The sequence below is a fragment of the Salvelinus alpinus genome, chromosome 11, assembly GCF_045679555.1.
Source record: "Salvelinus alpinus chromosome 11, SLU_Salpinus.1, whole genome shotgun sequence".
Taxonomy (NCBI): domain Eukaryota; kingdom Metazoa; phylum Chordata; class Actinopteri; order Salmoniformes; family Salmonidae; genus Salvelinus; species Salvelinus alpinus.
Window position 1 is genome coordinate 28,559,293 of NC_092096.1, and position 21,441 is coordinate 28,580,733.

At 40.5% G+C, this 21,441-nt stretch overlaps 1 protein-coding gene across 1 annotated transcript; it reads left to right on the top strand.

Moving 5' to 3' along the window:
• The first annotated feature begins 18 nt into the window (after positions 1-18).
• On the top strand, positions 19-6,389 carry LOC139533871 (globoside alpha-1,3-N-acetylgalactosaminyltransferase 1-like). Its single transcript, XM_071332323.1, has 6 exons — positions 19-1,128; positions 1,464-1,505; positions 1,631-1,708; positions 1,842-1,874; positions 2,038-2,172; positions 5,346-6,389. Exons 1-6 carry the CDS (start codon positions 1,013-1,015, stop codon positions 6,046-6,048), a joined length of 1,107 nt encoding a protein of 368 aa, XP_071188424.1. The 5' UTR covers positions 19-1,012; the 3' UTR covers positions 6,049-6,389.
• The last annotated feature ends 15,052 nt before the right edge of the window (positions 6,390-21,441 follow it).

Sequence of the window (21,441 nt, forward strand, 5' to 3'; positions counted from 1 at the left end):
TTGAATTCAGGCTGTAACACAACAAAATGTGGAATAAGTCAAGGGGTATTAATACTTTCTGAAGGCACTGTTTGTTGAAATATGGGTGGTATTACCCTCCAGTTCATTCCTTTAAGTCAAAGTTGTTTAAAGACTTCCTCCAGCTACGTCATCGGCCTCGAACCTTGCTTGAGGAACAATATAGAAGCAATATAGAACAAAATACGTTTTGTTAAGTAAATCAGGTGACAAATCAGGTGAAAAGGAGACTGGAGTGCCACTTTAACAAAAAAAGTGGAACAGCTTATGTTATCCCTGCCATTCAACGCCCTTCAACATAAAAAAAGGTGCTTAACCTGTTCCATAGTGTGTTTGTTGTTCTATAGATATATGGTGCTTTTCTTACCTTACACATGAGCTTTGGTCACACCCATATTTACATGGTCCACTGGCACTGTGTAGTTCTACATTTTTGCTGGTGAAACAGTAAAAGGCACAGATTCTACTGGCTTTGGGATACAGTCGTGCATTACTTCAAACACTCAAAGTTTGATTTTATAGAATTATAAACTTTGGGAGGAACAATGCGTTTTTGCACAAATATCCGTCCTTCCATGGCTCTGCCAGTTCTTGGAATCACACTTTTTTATTAAGTCAAATTAGTGATATCTGATCTTTGGAGAAACTTCATCTTAGAATAACATCAGAATACAAGTGTTCTCATTCTGAATACATCAGAACAACATCAGAATACAATGTATGAGTGTTGTCATACTGATGGTTTCCACGATTATGATATTATCATTCATTTTGTAAATCTATGAATTTTGTGATGTCCACTTTTGATAATCATGATATTTAATTATAATATACTTCTGTTATTAGCTCTGCTCACATTGTTGAATTACGTCCACTTGTTGTGTATGTACTCTGATTACGCACCATTGTTCTTGTGTATGTGTGTCAACACAGAGCTAATAATGGCATTTAACCAAAATGTACGCTTCTCTGCATACCACTTCTTTTTACATATATGTTTTTGGGCATTGTCGATATCATAGCTGATGTACATGGTGTTAATCAATCCTCTTTCTATCTCCTATTTAGAGTCCTGGTTTTAACATATAACATAACATACTCATCATTTGGGTAAGATCGGAACTTCTTTAGTGTTCATTTGTTTGTAACTTTGTCAATGATATAATCCTATCTTGATAGAAATCCCATCCCGTAAATAATCCCATCAGAAAGACACTATGCCATCATCTATTTTATAGGTGATTGCTGAAATGTAGCCTTCTAAAAAAGCCCCGTGGGCTCATGACAATGAGAGTCAGGACCACAGATTAAGATCTAATTTGAGATCACATTTTCTGATTACATTACCATTGTAAATATGTAAATAATTACATTTTACACTTCTTTTCTGTTTGATTTGACATACTAGTTAAGTCCCCGAAAATGTTACTTTTTATCTTCAACAGTGAGATGAAAAATATGGATGTCAGAGTTGTAGAAGTTTTGGGGTAAGACATAATAAACAAACAACTTATTTTTGTATACTTTTTTTGTGAACCCCTAACCCTCCACAACCTCTCCTGATGCCATCATTCAGTATTAACACAGTATTAACATTGAACCCCCTCTGAAGGTTGTGTCAGCAGGACCCTGTCAATTTCAGGCGGGAAAACTGTAGTTGTAGGTCCCGGGACATGCTGTCCCCACAGGGGTGAGACTCTTCTTTGGTCTACTCTAATATAATCATCTCACCCGATACCATCTCTTTGCAAAACTCACCAACTGCAGCCATTTTGAAAGCAGTACGCTATTTTACAATGTCATTTTTTGCATGGTCTTTTCAGACTCCTGTATAAGCAGCCCAGTGTGTTAATGGGGTAAGTTATTATGAATGTATTATTGTTAGTAGTAGACATAGTATCAGTAGGAGAAGGTGCATTTGGAAGTACAGGAAATGTAGTCACTATGAAAGAGTTGCTTATGATGCATTGAATATCTCTGGGCGTTCACAAGCTTTTAACATATCTTTTGTTTTTTTAGGCGCACCAATGTGGTAACTGTTACCCCTTGGTTGGCACCAATTGTCTGGGAAGGCACCTTTAATCACTTGATTGTTGACAGCATTTACAAGCCTATGCACCTCAGCATTGCCACAACCGTCTTTGCTGTTGGCAAGTAAGTAGTCTCACACACGTCAGCCGTCCCTACCAGGATGTCTGGTAGCACTGAGCCTTAAATGTAGAATAACATTCGTAGTCGGTCATCAAATATTTCTGTAAAAAAACAATGATAAAGCCTTTCATTCCTATTTTTTTCTCATTGTGTTCCCATTTTGAACCATTTCATGTGTCTGAAGGTAGAACTCCGCATATCCGGCAGGCCCAGAGAGAAAATCAAGTGCACGTATAGGTCTACCGCTGGCCAATCAGATACCTCATATCAACGTGTCTTTATGGTTTCCTCGAGCCTTAGGCTGTATAAAGAAGCCTCAAGCACACAACAAAGTTGATACTGTGAAATTTCGAAACCTGTAAAGTCATGACTAGAGAGAGACTCAAGGGCACATCAACATATTTTCCACCCAGTCTGCTCAGGGATTCGAGGCTACCATGAGTAACAACATGAATTGGTGCATGAGGCAGAAATAATGCAGTGCAACTTGAGTTTCGCCATCAGCTGGAAGAATGTCCCCTTTTTGTCAGCGGAGCGAGGGAGAGCGGAGGGACGATAAGTCGGATGAGAGACAGCCTCACCGCTGCTCTCTCCCTCCCTCCCTCCCCTCAGAATGGCCCCATCAGATGCAGACTATCAATCCAGTAAAATAAATAAATAAAAAGCAAATGATTATGCTCACTCAGCTGTGCCTCACAAGTAATACAACAAATTATATATTACCAGTGTGATCATGTACCTATAATTTTTAAATATAATTTCAAAATGGTCTGAGAAGAACAGCATTGGCAGGGCAATTCAAGCATAGCCAATATGCAGTGATGATAATGTATTGGGCCTATAGCCTATTGCACAAACCACATTGCTACAGAACTGTTTTTATATGTTAATGTTGCTTAGGCATAGCCACGGGCAGTAGGGGTGCTGAGGGTGCTGCAACACCCCCTGATAAATTGAAAAACATCTTCCTGCGGCCATATTTTTCAAGTCATCTGAGTTGTAGATCTCAGCTTGATGCTGTTAAAACAGGTACAACGTAATCATATTGGATGATAAATAACCTAGCTATGGCAGCTATTAGTCTACTATAGCGCCAGTCGGCTTGGTTGGTTGCTCTCGTCTCTCCCTCCCTCCTCCCTGTTCCCTGTGTCACTCACTCACACTCACAGTAACTTACACATAGATCATGGCCCCTGCTAGACCATCGCTTCTTTTTACCTTTCTCTACCTCCTGGGTACATAAAAATACATGTCACATGGACATGTACAAGAGTGACCGGTAAAAATAGGTTCAAACTTAGTTCGCACTTTCTCTGGTTAGCTGAGAAGAAATGTTTAAAAAATGTACAACCCACACATTTTGTTCTTAAATGTTCCTCACTGTAAGTTCCACACTTTGACTGCCAACCTTTGAGTGCCTTAGTCTCCACCTTTGAGTGCCTTAGTCTCCACTACACCCTTTTCCCAAACTAGTGAGTCTCAGTCTCAGCAGGCCTACCTCAAAGTTGTAAAATATCTTGATTTAGATTATACAGTCGTGGCCAAAAGTTTTGAGAATGACACAAATATTAATTTCCACAAAGTTTGCTGCTTCAGTTTCTTTAGATATTTTTGTCAGATGTTACTATGGAATACTGAAGTATAACTACAAGCATTTCATAACTGTCAAAGGCTTTATTGACAATTACATGAAGTTGATGCAAAGAGTCAATATTTGCAGTGTTGACCCTTCTTTTTCAAGACCTCTGCAATCCGCCCTGGCATGCTGTCAATTAACTTCTGGGCCACATCCTGACTGACGGCAGCCCATTCTTGCATAATCAATGCTTGGAGTTTGTCAGAATTTGTGGGGTTTTGTTTGTCCACACGCCTCTTGAGGATTGACCACAAGTTCTCAATGGGATTAAGGTCTGGGGAGTTTCCTGGCCATGGACCCAAAATATCGATGTTTTGTTTCCCGAGCCAATTAGTTATCACTTTTGCCTTATGGCAAGGTGCTCCATCATGCTGGAAAAGGCATTGTTCGTTACCAAACTGTTCCTGGATGGTTGGGAGAAGTTGCTCTCGGAGGATGTGTTGGTACCATTCTTTATTCATGGCTGTGTTCTTAGGCAAAATTGTGAGTGAGCCCACTCCCTTGGCTGAGAAGCAACCTCACACATGAATGGTCTCAGGATGCTTTACTGTTGGCATGACACAGGACTGATGGTAGCGCTCACCTTGTCTTCCCCGGACAAGCTTTTTTCTGGATGCCCCAAACAATCGGAAAGGGGATTCATCAGAGAAAATGACTTTACCCCAGTCCTTAGCAGTCCAATCCCTGTACCTTTTGCAGAATATGTCTGTCCCTGATGTTTTTCCTGGAGAGAAGTGGCTTCTTTGCTGCTCTTCTTGACACCAGGCCATCCTCCAAAAGTATTTGCCTCACTGTGCGTGCAGATGCACTCACACCTGCCTGCTGCCATTCCTGAGCAAGCTCTGTACTGGTGGTGCCCCGATCCCACAGCTGAATCAACTTTAGGAGACGTCCTGGCGCTTGCTGAACTTTCTTGGGCGCCCTGAAGCCTTCTTCACAACAATTGAACCGCTCTCCTTGAAGTTCTTGATGATCCGATAAATGGTGGATTTAGGTGCAATCTTACTGGCAGCAATATCCTTGCCTGTGAATCCTTTTTTTGTGCAAAGCAATGATGACGGCACGTGTTTCTTTTCAGGTAACCATGATTGACAGAGGAAGAACAATGATTCCAAGCACCACCCTCCTTTTGAAGCTTCCAGTCTGTTATTCAAACTCAATCAGCATGACAGAGTGATCTCCAGCCTTATCCTCGTCAACACTCACACCTGTGTTAACGAGAGAATCACTGACATGATGTCAGCTGGTCCTTTTGTGGCAGGGCTGAAATGCAGTGGAAATGTTTTTGGGAGATTCAGTTCATGTGCATGGCAAAGAGGGACTTTGCAATTCATCTGATCACTCTTCATAACATTCTGGAGTATATGCAAATTGCCATCATACTAACTGAGGCAGCAGACTATGTGAAAATGTATATTTGTGTCATTCTCAAAACTTTTGGCCACGACTGTACATTATGTCATAATTACAGAAAATTGAGTTATCCTCTTGCCATATGAGATGGGCAACTGAAACCTACTTGGTTCTCCTTGTATCTTAGGTATGTGAGCTTCCTGCGTGACTTCCTAGAGACTGCCGAGAAGCATTTCATGGTGGACTTCAAAGTGCGCTACTACATCTTCACTGACCGGAGGGAAGACGTGCCAGCGGTGGTCCTCGCTCCCGGTAGAAATGTAACCATCATCCCAGTCCCTGGCTCCAACCGCTGGCAGGAGATCTCCTCCAGGAGGATGGAGATGATCCAGACCACCATCGAGAACCAGATAGGCAAGGAGGCGGACTACATCTTCTGCTTGGATGTGGACACGAAGTTCCACGGACGGTGGGGGGCAGAAACATTGAGCAGGCTGGTGGCCACTATTCACCCAGGTTACTATGAGCAGACCCACGAGCACTACCCTTACGAACGCCGTCCTGCCTCGCGGGCCTACATCCCCGCGGGGGAAGGAGACTACTACTATGGAGGCGCCACCATCGCTGGCTATGTTATGGACGTGCACAAGCTGGCAAAGTACTGCCATGAGCAGCTTGAGGCCGATGCCGCCAACTCCATCGAGGCGGCATGGCAGGAGGAAAGCCACCTGAACAGATATCTCCTTTACAACAAGCCCACTAAGATTCTGTCTCCGGAATACCTGTGGCAGGACTTCAAGGCCAAGAACAACGAGGTGCAAATAATCCGCTTCTCTCAGGTCAACAAGAACTATGCAGAGGTTCGGCCCAACGTGAAGAAAAGAAAGTAATGCTGTGGCCATTGTTGCACCAAGATTCAGGATCTAGGCCAGGGAGGAGGATGCTGCTGTTTGTTTACATTGAAGGTGGCCGGATCAGTAAACAAGCTTATGTTGTTCCGTTTTTCTCTCAATTAGTTTATATCCTTTACTGCTAAAGATGTATTATAGACATGAAGGGCTGTTTCCATGTAAAAATGTTTGTCATAGGAGCAGAAGTGTGGATAGAGGGTGAGTTTGTGAAATGAATGTGCAATTAATACTGATAATACATGATATTTGTGTTATTTGTGTCATTCTTTGTAATATATGGTGGATATATATATTATTAAAGGGGGAATATGTGATTGGTACATACATTTTTTGACTTTTTAATTCATGATATATAGCCATTGCTTCCTGCAGAATATAACTTACAGTATAAATGCCTCATGACCTTAGTTCAGGGGTCTACAACCCTGTTCCTGGAGAGCTATCGTCCTGTAGGTGTTCACTCCAACCCTAATCTAGCACACCTGATTCTAATAATTAGCTGGTTGATAAGCTGAATCAGGTTAGTTACAACTGGGATTGGAGCGAAAACCTACAGGAGGGTAGCTCTCCGGAAATAGGGTTGGAGAGCCCTGCCTTAATTCAACGTCTGTACCGCATCAGAATCCAAAATATAAGCTTGTTGTTCTCCATCTTTTGTAAACAATGTAATCATAAAAACAACAGCACTGTATTGTCTCAAAACATGGTTAAAACTATCATTTTGATCTCATCGATGGTCAAGGTATGACAGAGAGCTGGTATTGATTTATATTATCCGTTTCAACCTGTATTACTTGTGACCCGCACAAACACTTGCTGTGGCAACGCCCTTGAGTCCATTCACCATTCGTTTCTTCTCACAGCCGTTACAGTGGAGATTGGCAGGAGCTTATGGTCGTTGACACATTTATCTGGACCAGTGTAACTGGTTGAAACTAAAGTAGACAATGATGAATAGTTTCTTCTCATAGCAGCTGTGTCTCCACCACTGTGAAAAGTAACTAATGGTGACTCAATGTTAATTTCAAAGAGCTTATGGTGAGTTGCCATAAGCTCCTGCCAGTCTTCATTGTCTCACATTGAGACAGAACAGGTTGTCCATCTGGGAGTGGTCACATAAATGTATGTTCTGTTTTCTGGGTTATTGGCTGCTCATAAGACAGGGGTTTATGAAAACATTCACCCTCTTCCAGTTCCATAGAATTGTGGTTAAAAATCTGAATTTACTTACAGTAAATGAAAAGGGTAATTCATTCATTTAAATTAGTGTGACTGCAGTGCTCTATATTGGCACAAAGTGATTGGAAATGAAGGACATGGAGAAATTTACTTCAGACTTGTTTCAATATGAATATCAAAGGCATCATTATGACCAACACAGGTGCATGCAGGTACACACAGTTGCATACAGGTACACACAGTTGCATACAGTTGTGGATAACTTACATACGCACAAATATCATACCCCCCCCCCCAAAAAAAAAGACACCGACCTCCCTTGTTACTGTAATGGTGAGAGGTTAGTATGTCTTGGGGGTATGATATTTGTGCATCTGTAACATTATTCACGATTCACTCAGGATCATCCGTAAACATGGTGCCATCCCCATTAATGTAGAAGTGTATAGAAACATATTCTATTCTTATTTACAATAAAAGTGATTCCAAAATGACACAATACATTATTTACCATTAATTTGTCTTGGGCACAAAATGATCTCAAACACAACCAAAACAAAAAGCAAATGTATCCAACAGAGTCACAAGCTTGATGTAGTCATTGCGTGCTATGAATATGGGAACAAATACTTAACATTTTAATACTTTAATACACATGTAAGTGAATTTGTCCCAATACTTTTGTCCCAATACTCCACTAAAGTGAAGGGACTATGTAGAAAAAGTGCTGTGATTTCTAAACGATTCCCCCGATATGAATGAAAATACCAAATTAAAGCTGACAGTCTGCACAGTATTTTTTTACATTTCAATCCAACCTTTTGGAGTATAGATAATGTGCATAAGGTTTACATAACACATTTCATGGCCCAATGTCCATCAGGTCAGTGTTTATAGACCTGGTGTGGTATGGTGCCATCTAGTGGTGTAGCGTGGCCGCCGTTGAATACAGCAACTAATCATTCTCAAATTCAATAAAGGCGAATTCATTGTGTATATATACCAAATCTGGAGTCAATCTGATTTATGGTTCATGAGAAGAAGATTTTTTAAAGTATTTTAGCAATAGCATATGTGCTAACATGCATCTATAAGTACAGTGTGGCCATATTTGAAATGAGCAGCAACAATTTTTTTATTGACACCATATAAAACGGATGTAATGACTCTAAATACAAAATCTGGACTGAATCTGTTCGGCCGGACAAATTTATCTTATCTGTCCAACTTGTACTATCTGGCCGCTCGGCCAAACTTATCTTCTCTAGCCTCCCGGCCGACTTGTCCTATCTGTCTGACTTGTCCTATCTGGCTGAACTTAACCTATCTGGGCAGCCGGCCAAACTTATACTATCTGGCGAGGCGGCTGAACTGATCCTATCTGGCCGTCCGGTCATCTTTCCCTATCTGGTCGACTTGACCTATCTGGGCAGCTGGCCGAACTTATCCAATGTGGCCAACTTGACCTGTCTGTCCAGCCAGCCGAACTTGTCCTATCTTTCCGGCCAAACGGACTAATCCTATCTGTCCTTCTGGTGAACTTGTCCTATCTGGCAGACTAGACCTATCTGGCCGTCCTGGTCGAATTTGTCCTATCTGACTGGCCATCCGAACTTATCCTATCTGGCCGAACTTGTCCTATCTGACCAATTTGTCCTGTCTGTCCGGCCGTCCGAACTTGTCGTATCTGACTGACTAGTCCTATCGAACTTATGCTATCTGGCCGACTTGTCCTATCTGGCCGGCAGAACTTATCCTATCTGGGCAGCCAAACAAATGTATCCTATCGTTCCATCCAGGTCGAACTTGTCCTATCTGGCTGATGGGCCAACTAATTCAAACATTTTCCTTAAAGTACACTACTGGTGAAAAGTTTTAGAACACCTACTCATTCAAGGGATTTTCTTTATTTTTACTATTTTCGACATTGTAGAATAATAGTGAAGACATCAAAACTATGAAATAACACATATGGAATCATGTGGTTAGCAAAAAAGTGTTAAACAAATATTTGAGATTCTTCAAATAGCCACCCTTTGCCTTGATGACAGCTTTGCACACTCTCTGCATTCTCTCAACCACCGGTAGTGTATATATTTTTTTTTAATTCAAATGTTATCGTCCCCACTACAACAACGAAATACAAAATGTAATTTTGTCCTTGAAACGTTTAATTGAAATATTGTAGAATTCCATTAATTCCTATGGAGGAATGCAGAAGCTTCAAAGCCTCATTGGCCAATACATAGCGACAGCAATCCAGGGTTAATATACACTGAGTGTCCAAAACATTATGAACACCTGCTCTTTCAATGACATAGACTGACCTTGTGAATCCAGGTGAAAGCTATGATCCGTTATTGATGTTAAAGATGCACTATGCAAAAATCTCTTCGCCATTTCCAAGTTGCAAACATTATAATAGTTTGCCTAATTTCAGTTTATGTGACAAAACAAGCAAGTATAGTGTAGAGAATAATTGTACCATGTAAACCACTGTGAAATATATCTTCCATAATCAAAAATATTGTATTTTCAGCTGTTTGAAGCTGGTGTACAAAACCAAAAGAAAGTCGCAAAAACTAAATTTAAGAACAGGAAGCAATAATTTCTAATCCCCCATATATTTTTTGTAAATATATATATAAATATATATTTTAAAATATATTTTCCTTTATTATTTCCCCTAAACCTACCACCTCTCTCCTTATTGGAGTAAACTAATGGACAACAACATTTAGGCTTCTACTTCCAGCTTTTAGATACTGTATACATTTTACGGACACAATGTATTTTACAATAGTTTGTTTTTAATCCCATCCTTCAGCTACCATCAACCCCTCCCATCTATCTCTGAAGCTCATTAGTCAGATTTTTATTCTATTTTGCCATATATTTTTTACTGTGTAAACTGTATTTTTAACTGCACAAAAGTTCTGAACCTATATACATTTTACAAACACAGTATATTTTACACTAGTTATCTTGTTGTTTTTAATCCCACCATTCAACATTTTTTATTTCTATTTGCCATCTATTTTTTAACTGTGATGTTTCACAAAAGTTCTGAAACTTTCTATTCTCATAGTTTCTACAGATTGTAAATTAAAAAGACAACATTTTGCTAAAAATATTATTATATTATTGATTGATTGACCATTACTTTTCAAATCACCCAGTAGTGCTATCTGCAGAGTTAGCTCCAGGTAAATGTTGCACTTCTTCAACCATTCCTAGACCTGCGACCAAAAACAAGCTACATATAGACTGTACCAAAACAAAATCTGCAGAGCTGGGATGGTTGTATCCCCAATATATACAACATTCTATTGGTTGCAAGAATTTTGTATAATATTTCAAATAGAAAAATTATACGTTTTGAATCTGACATTGTTTTGCGTATCAGTTCATAAACCATGTGCCTTGGAATCGGTACATCAAAAATCTCTTCCCAATTATTTTGCAATCTTTATAGCACAGCTGTACATTTGTTGGTCCTTAAATGAAACTGGTATACTTTTTTATTTATCACAATTTTATTTAGCCAATTTTGGTCGTTAATGTATGGCAAGCAGACAAATTCCGTACTTTTCCCCCCTTCCACTTGCCTCTTCCATTTTTGTGGTAATGCTGCAATTAGTTGGTTGTAATTTTGGGTAGAGCAGACATTTACATATATTTTTGTTAGCTGCATGTGTGACATAACTCCACCAGTCCTATTTATGATACATTTTACAAAGATTCTAAAAAAAAATTTAATGTTTTTTTTATCAATCAGCATATTTGAGTTTAACCATAATATATGTTGCCAGATAGGACAAGTTCGCCGGAAGGACAGAGGGATCCAAATTGTGGATTTAAAAGAAAACATGAATCATCAGCGTACAATCACACCTTTGTTTTTAAGCACCTTGTTTTGTAACACCTTGATATTTTGTAACACCTTGTTTTGTAACACCTTGATGTTATTGTTGGATCTGATTTTAACAGCTAACATTTCGATGGCAATAATAAATAGATATGCCGATAGTGGACAACCTTGTTTTACTCCTCTTGACCGTTAAAATATTTCTGAGAAGTAGCCATTATTAACTATTTTACACCTAGGATTACTATGCATAACTTTAACCCATTTTACAAGAGATTCTACAAAATGGAATTATTCCAGGCATGTATATATAAACTCCAGTCGTACATTATCAAAAGCCTTTTCAAAGTCAGCTATGAATACCAGACCTGGTTCCTCAGATTTTTCATAGTGTTCTATTGTTTCCAGTACTTGTCTTATATTATCTCCAATGTGTCGTCCATGTAAAAAACCTGTCTTCTTAGGATGAATAATATTTGACAATACCTTCTGAATTCTATGTGAAATGCATTTTGCTAGAATTTTTGCATCACAAGACTGAAGTGTAAGAGGCCTCCAATTATTTAAATGGTATGGATCTTTATATTTACCACTTGGATCCTTTATCAGTAATAATGAAATCAGACCTTCTTGTTGAGTGTCTGATAATCTACCATTTATATAGGAGTGGTTAAAACATGCTAATAATGGCCCTCTGATTATATAAAAAAAGAATTGGATATACCTCCACTGGTATGCCATCCAGCCTTGGAGTTTCCCCTGAATTAAAGGCATAAATTGCATCAAGAAGTTCCTCCTCTGTAATTTGGCCTTCCAATGAGTTTCTCTGTACAGCTGTTAATTGTACATTATTAATAGATAAAACAACCATATAATTAGCTGTTTAGTGCAGATGGAGGAGACTGAAACAAAAACATATGCTTAAAGTACTTTACTTCCTCTTTCAAAATATTATTTGGTGAATCATGGGTGACTCCATCATTTGTAACAAGTTTCAGTAAATTCTTCCGGGTAGCATTTCTATGTTGAAGATTAAAAAATAATTTGGTGCATTTTTCCACATATTCCATCCAGTTCGCTTTATTTTTATAATATATTTCACTTGGTCTTTCTTGAATAAGTTCCTCCATTTCCTTTTGTTTTTCCTCTAACTTACTCTGAGCCTCTACCGTACAGTTTTTATTGCTATCTATCTGTACTGTTAGTCATTCCTTTTCCTTTGTTAATATGGACTCTTTCGACCTAAATTGCTTTTGTTTTAGAGATGAGTACTGAAATGCATGGCCTCTAAAGGCACATTTAAAAGTGTCCTATACAATAAGGGGATCTGCTGAACCTATATCATGAAGGAAAACGTCCGTTAAAAATTATTCTCTCCTTGTTAAAAACAAGTTATCATCCAATAAGCTTTGATTAAATTTCCAATATTCTTGCCCACATGGAAATGATGTAAGTGTAATATACAGTGCATTTGGGAAATATTCATACCCCTTCCCTTTTTCCACATTTTGTTACTTTACAGCCTTATTCTAAAATGTATTCAATTACTTTTTTCCCTCATCAATCTACACACAATACCCCATAATGACAAAGAGAAAACAACCAAAAAGTTCTACAGCTGCACCATCGAGAGCATCCTGAACGGTTGCATCACCGCCTGGTATGGCAACTGCTCTGCATCTGCCCGTAAGGCGCTACAGAGGGTAGTGCGTACGGCCCAGTACATCACTGGGGCCAAGCTTCCTGACATCCAGGACCTATATACTCGGCGGTGTCAGAGGAAGGCCCATAGAATTGTCAAAGACTCCAGTCACCCAAGTCATAGACTGTTCTCTCTCCTACCGCACGGCAAGCGGTACCGGAGCGCCAAGTCTAGGACCAAAAGGCTCCTTAACAGCTTCTACCCTCAAGCTATAAGATTTCTGAACAACTAATCAAATGGCCACCCGGACTATTTACATTGCCCACCCCCTACTTTGTTTTTACACTGCTGCTACTAGCTGTTCATTATCTATGCACAGTCACTTTACAAATTACCTCGATTAACCTGTACCCCCTGATAAGGGAATTATATGCTTAAAGGTAATGATTAAAGTATTCCACCCTGAAACGTAACAATTAGTGATTATTAGTTTATGTAGCATGTATAATGAATGATTAACCTCTCTGGGGTAGGTGGGGCGCAATCGCCCCACCTGGCCAATAGCCAGGGAAAATACAGAGCGCCATATTCAAATAAAATGATATAAAAATCTAACTTTCATTAAATCACACATGTAAGATACCAAATTAAAGCTACACTCGTTGTGAATCCAGCCAACATGTCAGATTTCAAAAAGGCTTTTCGGTCGAAAGCATAGATGCTATTATCTGATAATAGCACAACAGTAAACAAAGCGAGTAGTATATTTCAACACTGCAGGCACGACACAAAACGCAGAAATAAAAATATAATTCATGCCTTAGCTTTGACAAACTTCTTTTGTTGGCACTCCAATATGTCCCATAAACATCACAAATGGTCATTTTGTTCGATTAATTCCGTCGATATATATCCAAAATGTCAATTTATTTGGCGCGTTTCATCCAGAAAAACACAGCTTCCAACTTGCGCAACGTCACTACAAAATATATCAAAAGTTACATGTAAACTTTACCAAAACATTTCAAACTACTTTTGTAATACAACGTTAGGTATTTTTAAACGTTAATAATCGATCAAATTGAAGACGGGATGATCTGTGTTCAATACAAAAAGAAAACAAACTAATGCAACTTTTCTGGTAAAGTGCCTCTCTCAAACAATTTACTTCAAGTGACCCTCATTTAAGATGGCCGTACTTCTTCATTACACAAAGGAAAAACCTCAACCAATTTCCAAAGACTGGTGACATCCAGTGGAAGCGGTAGGAACTGCAAACAAGTCCCTTAGAAATCTGGTGTCCCAATGAAAACACATTGAAAAGACAGTGACCTCAAAAAAAGAAAAATCCGAATGGTTTGTCCTCTGGGTTTTGCCTGCTACATAAGTTATGTTATACTCACAGACATGATTCAAACAGTTTTAGACACGTCAGAGTGTTTTCTATCCAAATCTACTAATAATATGCATATCTTATATTCTGGGGATGAGTAGCAGGCAGTTGAATTTGGGCATGCTATTTATCCAAAAGTGAAAATGCCCCCTACCCCGAATAAGTTAAAGTACTAAACATAAGTCCAATAACGTTCGGTAGAGACATGTGAGGGAGAGAATTATATGTGTGTGTGTGTGTGTGTGTGTGTGTGTGTGTGTGTGTGTGTGTGTGTGTGTGTGTGTGTGTGTGTGTGTGTGTGTATATATATATATATATATATATATATATATATATATATATAAGAAAATACAGAGAACAATTCAACTGTGTTTGACCCGACCTGGCTAAAACTCTGAGAAACGTATGTTAGGACAGGGAGTCCTTACAAGTCCTTTCAAGGTTCTTCTAATCTCGGGGGAATGGAACTGTCAGCTTGGTAGTGATAAACAGTGGATACAAATCACCTAATGTCCGTGTGTATGTATGTGCGTAGGATATCTACTGTTCGTGTGTATGTATGTGCGTAAATAGGGAGTGAGTTATAAAATGGATGTCTTTGTATTATGGACTTCAGAGCGCTCTCGTGAATAAACTGTACGAACCTTTTGCATAAACTGAGTCTTTGCCTAATTATTATTAAACCCAGGGTCTTACAAACCTCGGGGATTGGTCAAAGCTTATTGATTGTTAGTTATTATCATTGGGATTGAAAATTCTCATGACAGCTTGGTCCTTCGAGCCGGATTTCAATACATGTTTTCTGTCGTCCCATGGGAATGCCGAAAACCGTGCACGGACGGATCTGAGATCCATAAGTTAAAGACCTGACCTCTGGAAATTGAGGTTCCATTTCAGGCTGGTGGCAAACTGGTACGCGACAGAAAACGGTGACGAAATCCAACCAACATTGAAACCTCAGCTGCAAAAAATAAGGTCAGTGCTTTTTATTCACGGATATATTGGATAATATCTGTAGGATTGCATTAAATTAAATTATTTTAATGTACTCTGGGTGTTAGATGCTAAAATATCCGAGGGAGTTTATATCTGGTGACCTGTCTTTTGAATTTTGTGTGGAGAAAAATGTTTTAAAGGGAACCAAGTATTCTGTGCAAATGGAAGATAGGAATCGGGTATAAATTCAAATAGGAGGAGGTGGGTGTCACGATCGTCAATGGGAGAGAGAGAGGACCAAGGCGCAGCGTGTGGAAAATACATATTCTCTTTAATTGGAAGAAGGACAACAAAACAAAACAACAAACAGACGAACGTGAAACTATAAATGACTAAGTGCAAAAACATGCAACATAGACACAGACATAGACAACTACCCACCAAAAGCCTACTGCCTATGGCTGCCTTAAATATGGCTCCCAATCAGAGACAATGAATGACAGCTGTCTCTGATTGAGAACCAATCCAGGCAGCCATAGACATAACTAGACAACTATACTCTACTCTGCCCCATACACATACAAATCAAATCAAATCAAGTTTATTTTATATAGCCCTTCGTACATCAGCTAATATCTCGAAGTGCTGTACAGAAACCCAGCCTAAAACCCCAAACAGCAAGCAATGCAGGTGTAGAAGCACGGTGGCTAGGAAAAACTCCCTAGAAAGGCCAAAACCTAGGAAGAAACCTAGAGAGGAACCAGGCTATGAGGGGTGGCCAGTCCTCTTCTGGCTGTGCTGGGTGGAGATTATAACAGAACTATGCCAAGATGTTCAAAATGTTCACAAGTGACAAGCATGGTCAAATAATAATCATGAATAATTTTCAGTTGGCTTTTCATAGCCGATCATTAAGAGTTGAAAATAGCAGGTCTGGGACAGGTGGCGGTTCCATAACCGCAGGCAGAACAGTTGAAACTGGAATAGCAGCAAGGCCAGGTGGACTGGGGACAGAAAGGAGTCATCATGCCCGGTAGTCCTGACGTATGGTCCTAGGGCTCAGGTCCTCCGAGAGAGAGAAAGAGAGAGAGAAGGAGAGAATTAGAGAGAGCCAAGATTTTCAAAATGTTCATAAATGACAAGCATGGTCAAATAATAATCAGGAATAAATGTCAGTTGGCTTTTCATAGCCGATCATTAAGAGTTGAAAACAGCAGGTCTGGGACAGGTAGGGGTTCCATAACCGCAGGCAGAACAGTTGAAACTGGAATAGCAGCAGGGCCAGGCGGACTGGGGACAGCAAGGAGTCATCATGCCCGGTAGTCCTGACGTATGGTCCTAGGGCTCCGGTCCTCCGAGAGAGAGAAAGAAAGAGAGAAGCAGAGAATTAGAGAGAGCCAAGATTTTAAAAATGTTCATAAATGACAAGCATGGTCAAATAATAATCAGGAATAAAAGTCAGTTGGCTTTTCATAGCCGATCATTAAGAGTTGAACAGGTAGGGGTTCCATAACCGCAGGCAGAACAGTTGAAACTGGAATAGCAGCAAGGCCAGGTGGACTGGGGACAGCAAGGAGTCATCATGCCCGGTTTGCCGTGACGTATGGTCCTAGGGCTCAGGTTCTCCGAGAGAGAGAAAGAAAGAGAGAACGAGAGAATTAGAGAGAGCATACTTAAATTCACACAGGACACTGGATAAGATAGGAGAAGTACTCCAGGTATAACCAACTGACCCTAGCCCCCCGACACATAAACTACTGCAGCATAAATACTGGAGGCTGAGACAGGAGGGGTCAGGAGACACTGTGGCCCCATCCGATGATACCCCCGGACAGGGCCAAACAGGAAGGATATAACCCCACCCACTTTGCCAAAGCACAGCCCCCACACCACTAGAGGGATATCTTCAACCACCAACTTACAATCCTGAGACAAGGCCGAGTATAGCCCACAAAGATCTCCACCACAGCACAAACCAAGGGGGGGCGCCAACCCAGACAGGAAGATCACGTCAGTAACTCAACCCACTCAAGTGACGCACCCCTCCTAGGGACGGCATGAAAGAGCATCAGTAAGCCAGTGACTCAGCCCCTGTAATAGGGTTAGGGGCAGAGAATCCCAGTGGAGAGAGGGGAACCGGCCAGGCAGAGACAGCAAGGGCGGTTCGTTGCTCCAGAGCCTTTCCGTTCACCTTCACACTCCTGGGCCAGACTACACTCAATCATATGACCCACTGAAGAGATAAGTCTTCAGTAAAGACTTAAAGGTTGAGACCGAGTCTGCGTCTCTCACATGGGTAGGCAGACTGTTCCATAAAAATGGAGATCTATAGGAGAAAGCCCTGCCTCCCGCTGTTTGCTTAGAAATTCTAGGGACAATTAGGAGGCCTGCGTCTTGTGACCGTAGCGTACGTGTAGGTATGTACGGCAGGACCAACTCGGAAAGATAGGTAGGAGCAAGCCCATGTAACGCTTTATAGGTTAACAGTAAAACCTTGAAATCAGCCCTTGCCTTAACAGGAAGCCAGTGTAGGGAAGCTAGCACTGGAGTAATATGCTCAAATTTCTTGGTTCTAGTCAGGATTCTAGCAGCCGTATTTAGCACTAACTGAAGTTTATTTAGTGCTTTATCCGGGTAGCCGGAAAGTAGAGCATTGCAGTAGTCTAACCTAGAAGTAACAAATGCATGGATTAATTTTTCTGCATCATTTTTGGACAGAAAATGTCTGATTTTTGCAATGTTACGTAGATGGAAAAAAAATAAATACAACACCCCATAGACTAGACAAAACACACAAAAACAACCCACCCCAACTCACGCCCTGACCAACTAAATAAATAAAAGAAAAAGGAACAATAGGTCAGGAACGTGACAGTGGGTCCGTAATGACTCCAAGGTATCTGTGGCCACTACCAATATAAACTAGCTAAATGTTGAGACCTTAAACGTAAAATTGGTTAAAAGACATTGGCACAAAAACGTAAATTGGAAGGCGAAATATAATAATAGAATTATGAGATAGGAGGTCAGAGACATGATTATATTAATATAGGTCGCCTGTCTAAAGACGCTTAGGAGGGGATGGTCAGATCTTTAGGAGGCGCACATCTAGGTCTGATTATCCATTGGAGGAGGGAAGCCTAATATAGCGGGGTGAGATACGAAATATTAATGAGTCAAAAATCACAAGGAACAACAGAAAAATAGGCTGTTAACTAGGACTTTAAAAACCCTGGGATATAGCTTGGGATATACGTGTGTCATGACGTTGGCAGTGGGGGTAGGTTTATGACAGTCATAAATACCTCTTTCCCCCTTTTTCTCTTCCCTACGGATGTGACATAAGAAAACCCCTTGGTTAACATAGAGATTCTGGGGACATCAGAAAGTGGGGGGGAATTAACTATATTCTGGTAATCCGACCAACTGAACATATGCGGTGGTACTTAAGGTATAATATGTCAGTTCGGTTGCCCTCTGACACATTCTCATCAATGATAGAATGACATAAACTCTACTGTGGAAAGTCTAAACGTCAGAGGTATCGGATTCACATGGAATTGTTGTTTAATTCAAATGTTTGAATATGAAATTATTTGTGAAGAGATTAAATGTAATTTTAGCTTCCAAATGAGAGATTTGGATTTTCATAAATTTGGGCTTCTGCTCAACTAGGGGCCCGCCCCTGTGAAGAGACATGGGTTATAAACTTTTCAGACACACCTCTCTCCCTCCACTATAAAAGCCATTGACAAAAATATAACTTCCTGTTCCGGGACATTTAGGATGACGATCCGATGTCAGAATGGTTCAGACAATAACTACAGAACTAAGCCAACATCAGCATGGACTTTGATTGTGAATGGTATGAACTTTGAACTCGTATTCACTACAGAAGTGATATCTCCTAGCCGTTGAGTTAGCAACAGCTGCTACAAACGCAGGTTAGGAAGGACCGAGTATCCCGTCTACTACACACAACGTTACTCCAACGTATCCAGTAAGGCACCAGAGACATTCTTCAAAGGACAGAGGACTCGGGTTGGCGACACGGTCCATCTACCACCAACCTACTGAAGCGCAGCTCAGAGTAAATATTTATTGCATTTTCCTTCTTCAAATGGGCGGTAATTTAGAATGCATAAGATACTGTATTTACGATAGCACAGCTTCGCCTCTGTTCCAGTCTCCCGCTCTTTCACTAAAATCCCGCCCCTTTTCTTTGTGTAACAAGCTGTCATATCTATTCCGCCTGCTCGGGACGTTTTTCTGTATGACGGCACTTTGTAATCAAGTTATGATTTAATTGTATATGTGTGATTCTGTGTGATTAGTTAGGTATTTAGTAAATAAATAATTAAACCCAATTTTGTATTGCTGATTCAACTTGTTAGCCAGGATTCTTGCAGATAATCAAGGATTTACAACTTTCAGATGAGACTGAATAAACTGACGATTAATGTGACTGCTATGGATGTAAAATATTACTAAATCTTTAAGAGTTTATTCGGAAGATAACAGCTCTATAAATATTATTTCGTGGTGTCCCTCTCTAGTTAATTAATATTTACATGATTAGTTCAATCAGGTAATATTAATTACGGAGAAATTATTTTATAGAATAACATGTCATAGCAATTAATCTGGCATAGTCAAAGACACTACACGTGTGAGACCTAATGTCCGATCAAAAGACACCTCTATTGATAAAGTTTCAAGAAAGGAAAAAGCACACACATAAATTGTGAGACACAAAGATTGTGAGAAGAGATACACATGGGTAATTGAATCAGAGTTTTAAAAGCACACATATAGAATAAGAAGATAATTATTTGCGTGTGAGACAGATATATTGATCAGTCAAAAGTCACAAGGAACAACAAAAAATAAGTAGAACTTGTAGTTGTATACGTGTGAGACCTAAATAATATAACAGGATTCATACAAATAATTATTCAAAACTTCTAGGGGAGCACCCATTGAGACCAGCATGTCCAGAGATACAACCTCTCTTATCATCACCCAGTGCCTGGGCTTGCCTCCGCTGTACCCGCGCCCCTCCATACCCCTGTCTGCACATTATGCCCAGAATCTATTCTACCACGCCCATAAATCTGCTCCTTTTATTCTTTGTCCCCAACGCTCTAGGCGACCAGTTTTGATAGCCTTTAGCCGCACCCTCATCCTACTACTCCTCTGTTCCTCGGGTGATGTGGAGGTAAACCCAGGCCCTGCATGTCCCCAGTCACCCTCATTTGTTGACTTCTGCGATCGAAAAAGCCTTGGCCTCATGCATGTCAACATCAGAAGCCTCCTCCCTAAGTTTGCCTTACTCACCGCTTTAGCACACTCTGCCAATCCTGATGTCCTTGCCGTGTCCGAATCCTGGCTTAGGAAGGCCACCAAAAATTCTGAGATTTCCATACCCAACTATAACACTTTCCGTCAAGATAGAACTGCCAAAGGGGGAGGAGTTGCAATCTACTGCAGAGATAGCCTGCAAAGTTCTGTCATACTTTCCAGGTCTATGCCCAAACAGTTCGAACTTCTAATTTTAAAAATTAATCTCTCCAGAAATAAGTCTCTCACTGTTGCCGCCTGCTACCGACCCCCCTCAGCTCCCAGCTGTGCCCTGGACACCATCTGTGAATTGATCGCTCCCCATCTAGCTTCAGAGTTTGTTCTGTTAGGTGACCTAAACTGGGATATGCTTAACACCCCGGCAGTCCTACAATCCAAGCTTGATGCCCTCAATCTCACACAAATCATCAAGGAACCCACCAGGTACAACCCTAAATCCGTAAACATGGGCACCCTAATAGACATTATCCTGACCAACCTGCCCTCCAAATACACCTCTGCTGTCTTCAATCAAGATCTCAGCAATCACTGCCTCATTGCCTGTATCCGCCACGGGTCCGCGGTCAAACGACCACCCCTCATCACTGTCAAACGCTCCCTAAAACACTTCTGCGAGCAGGCCTTTCTAATCGACCTGGCCCGGGTACCCTGGAAGGATATTGACCTCATCCCGTCAGTTGAGGATGCCTGGTCATTCTTTAAATGTTACTTCCTCACCATATTAGACAAGCATGCTCTGTTCAAAAAATGCAGAACCAAGAACAGATATAGCCCTTGGTTCACTCCAGACCTGACTGCCCTCGACCAGCACAAAAACATCCTGTGGCGAACTGCAATAGCATCGAAGAGCCCCCGCGATATGCAACTGTTCAGGGAAGTCAGGAACCAATACACGCAGTCAGTCAGGAAAGCAAAGGCCAGCTTTTTCAAGCAGAAATTCGCATCCTGTAGCTCTAACTCCAAAAAGTTCTGGGATACTGTAAAGTCCATGGA

Bases quoted from the DNA above. Each gene is read 5' to 3' on its own strand.
- LOC139533871 (XM_071332323.1), top strand. From the start codon at position 1,013: ATGTTTTTGGGCATTGTCGATATCATAGCTGATGTACATGGTGTTAAT. The intron at 1,129-1,463 runs GTAAGATCGGAA...TATCTTCAACAG, and splicing joins ATAACATACTCATCATTTGG to TGAGATGAAAAATATGGATG. The intron at 1,875-2,037 runs GTAAGTTATTAT...TTGTTTTTTTAG, and splicing joins CAGCCCAGTGTGTTAATGGG to GCGCACCAATGTGGTAACTG.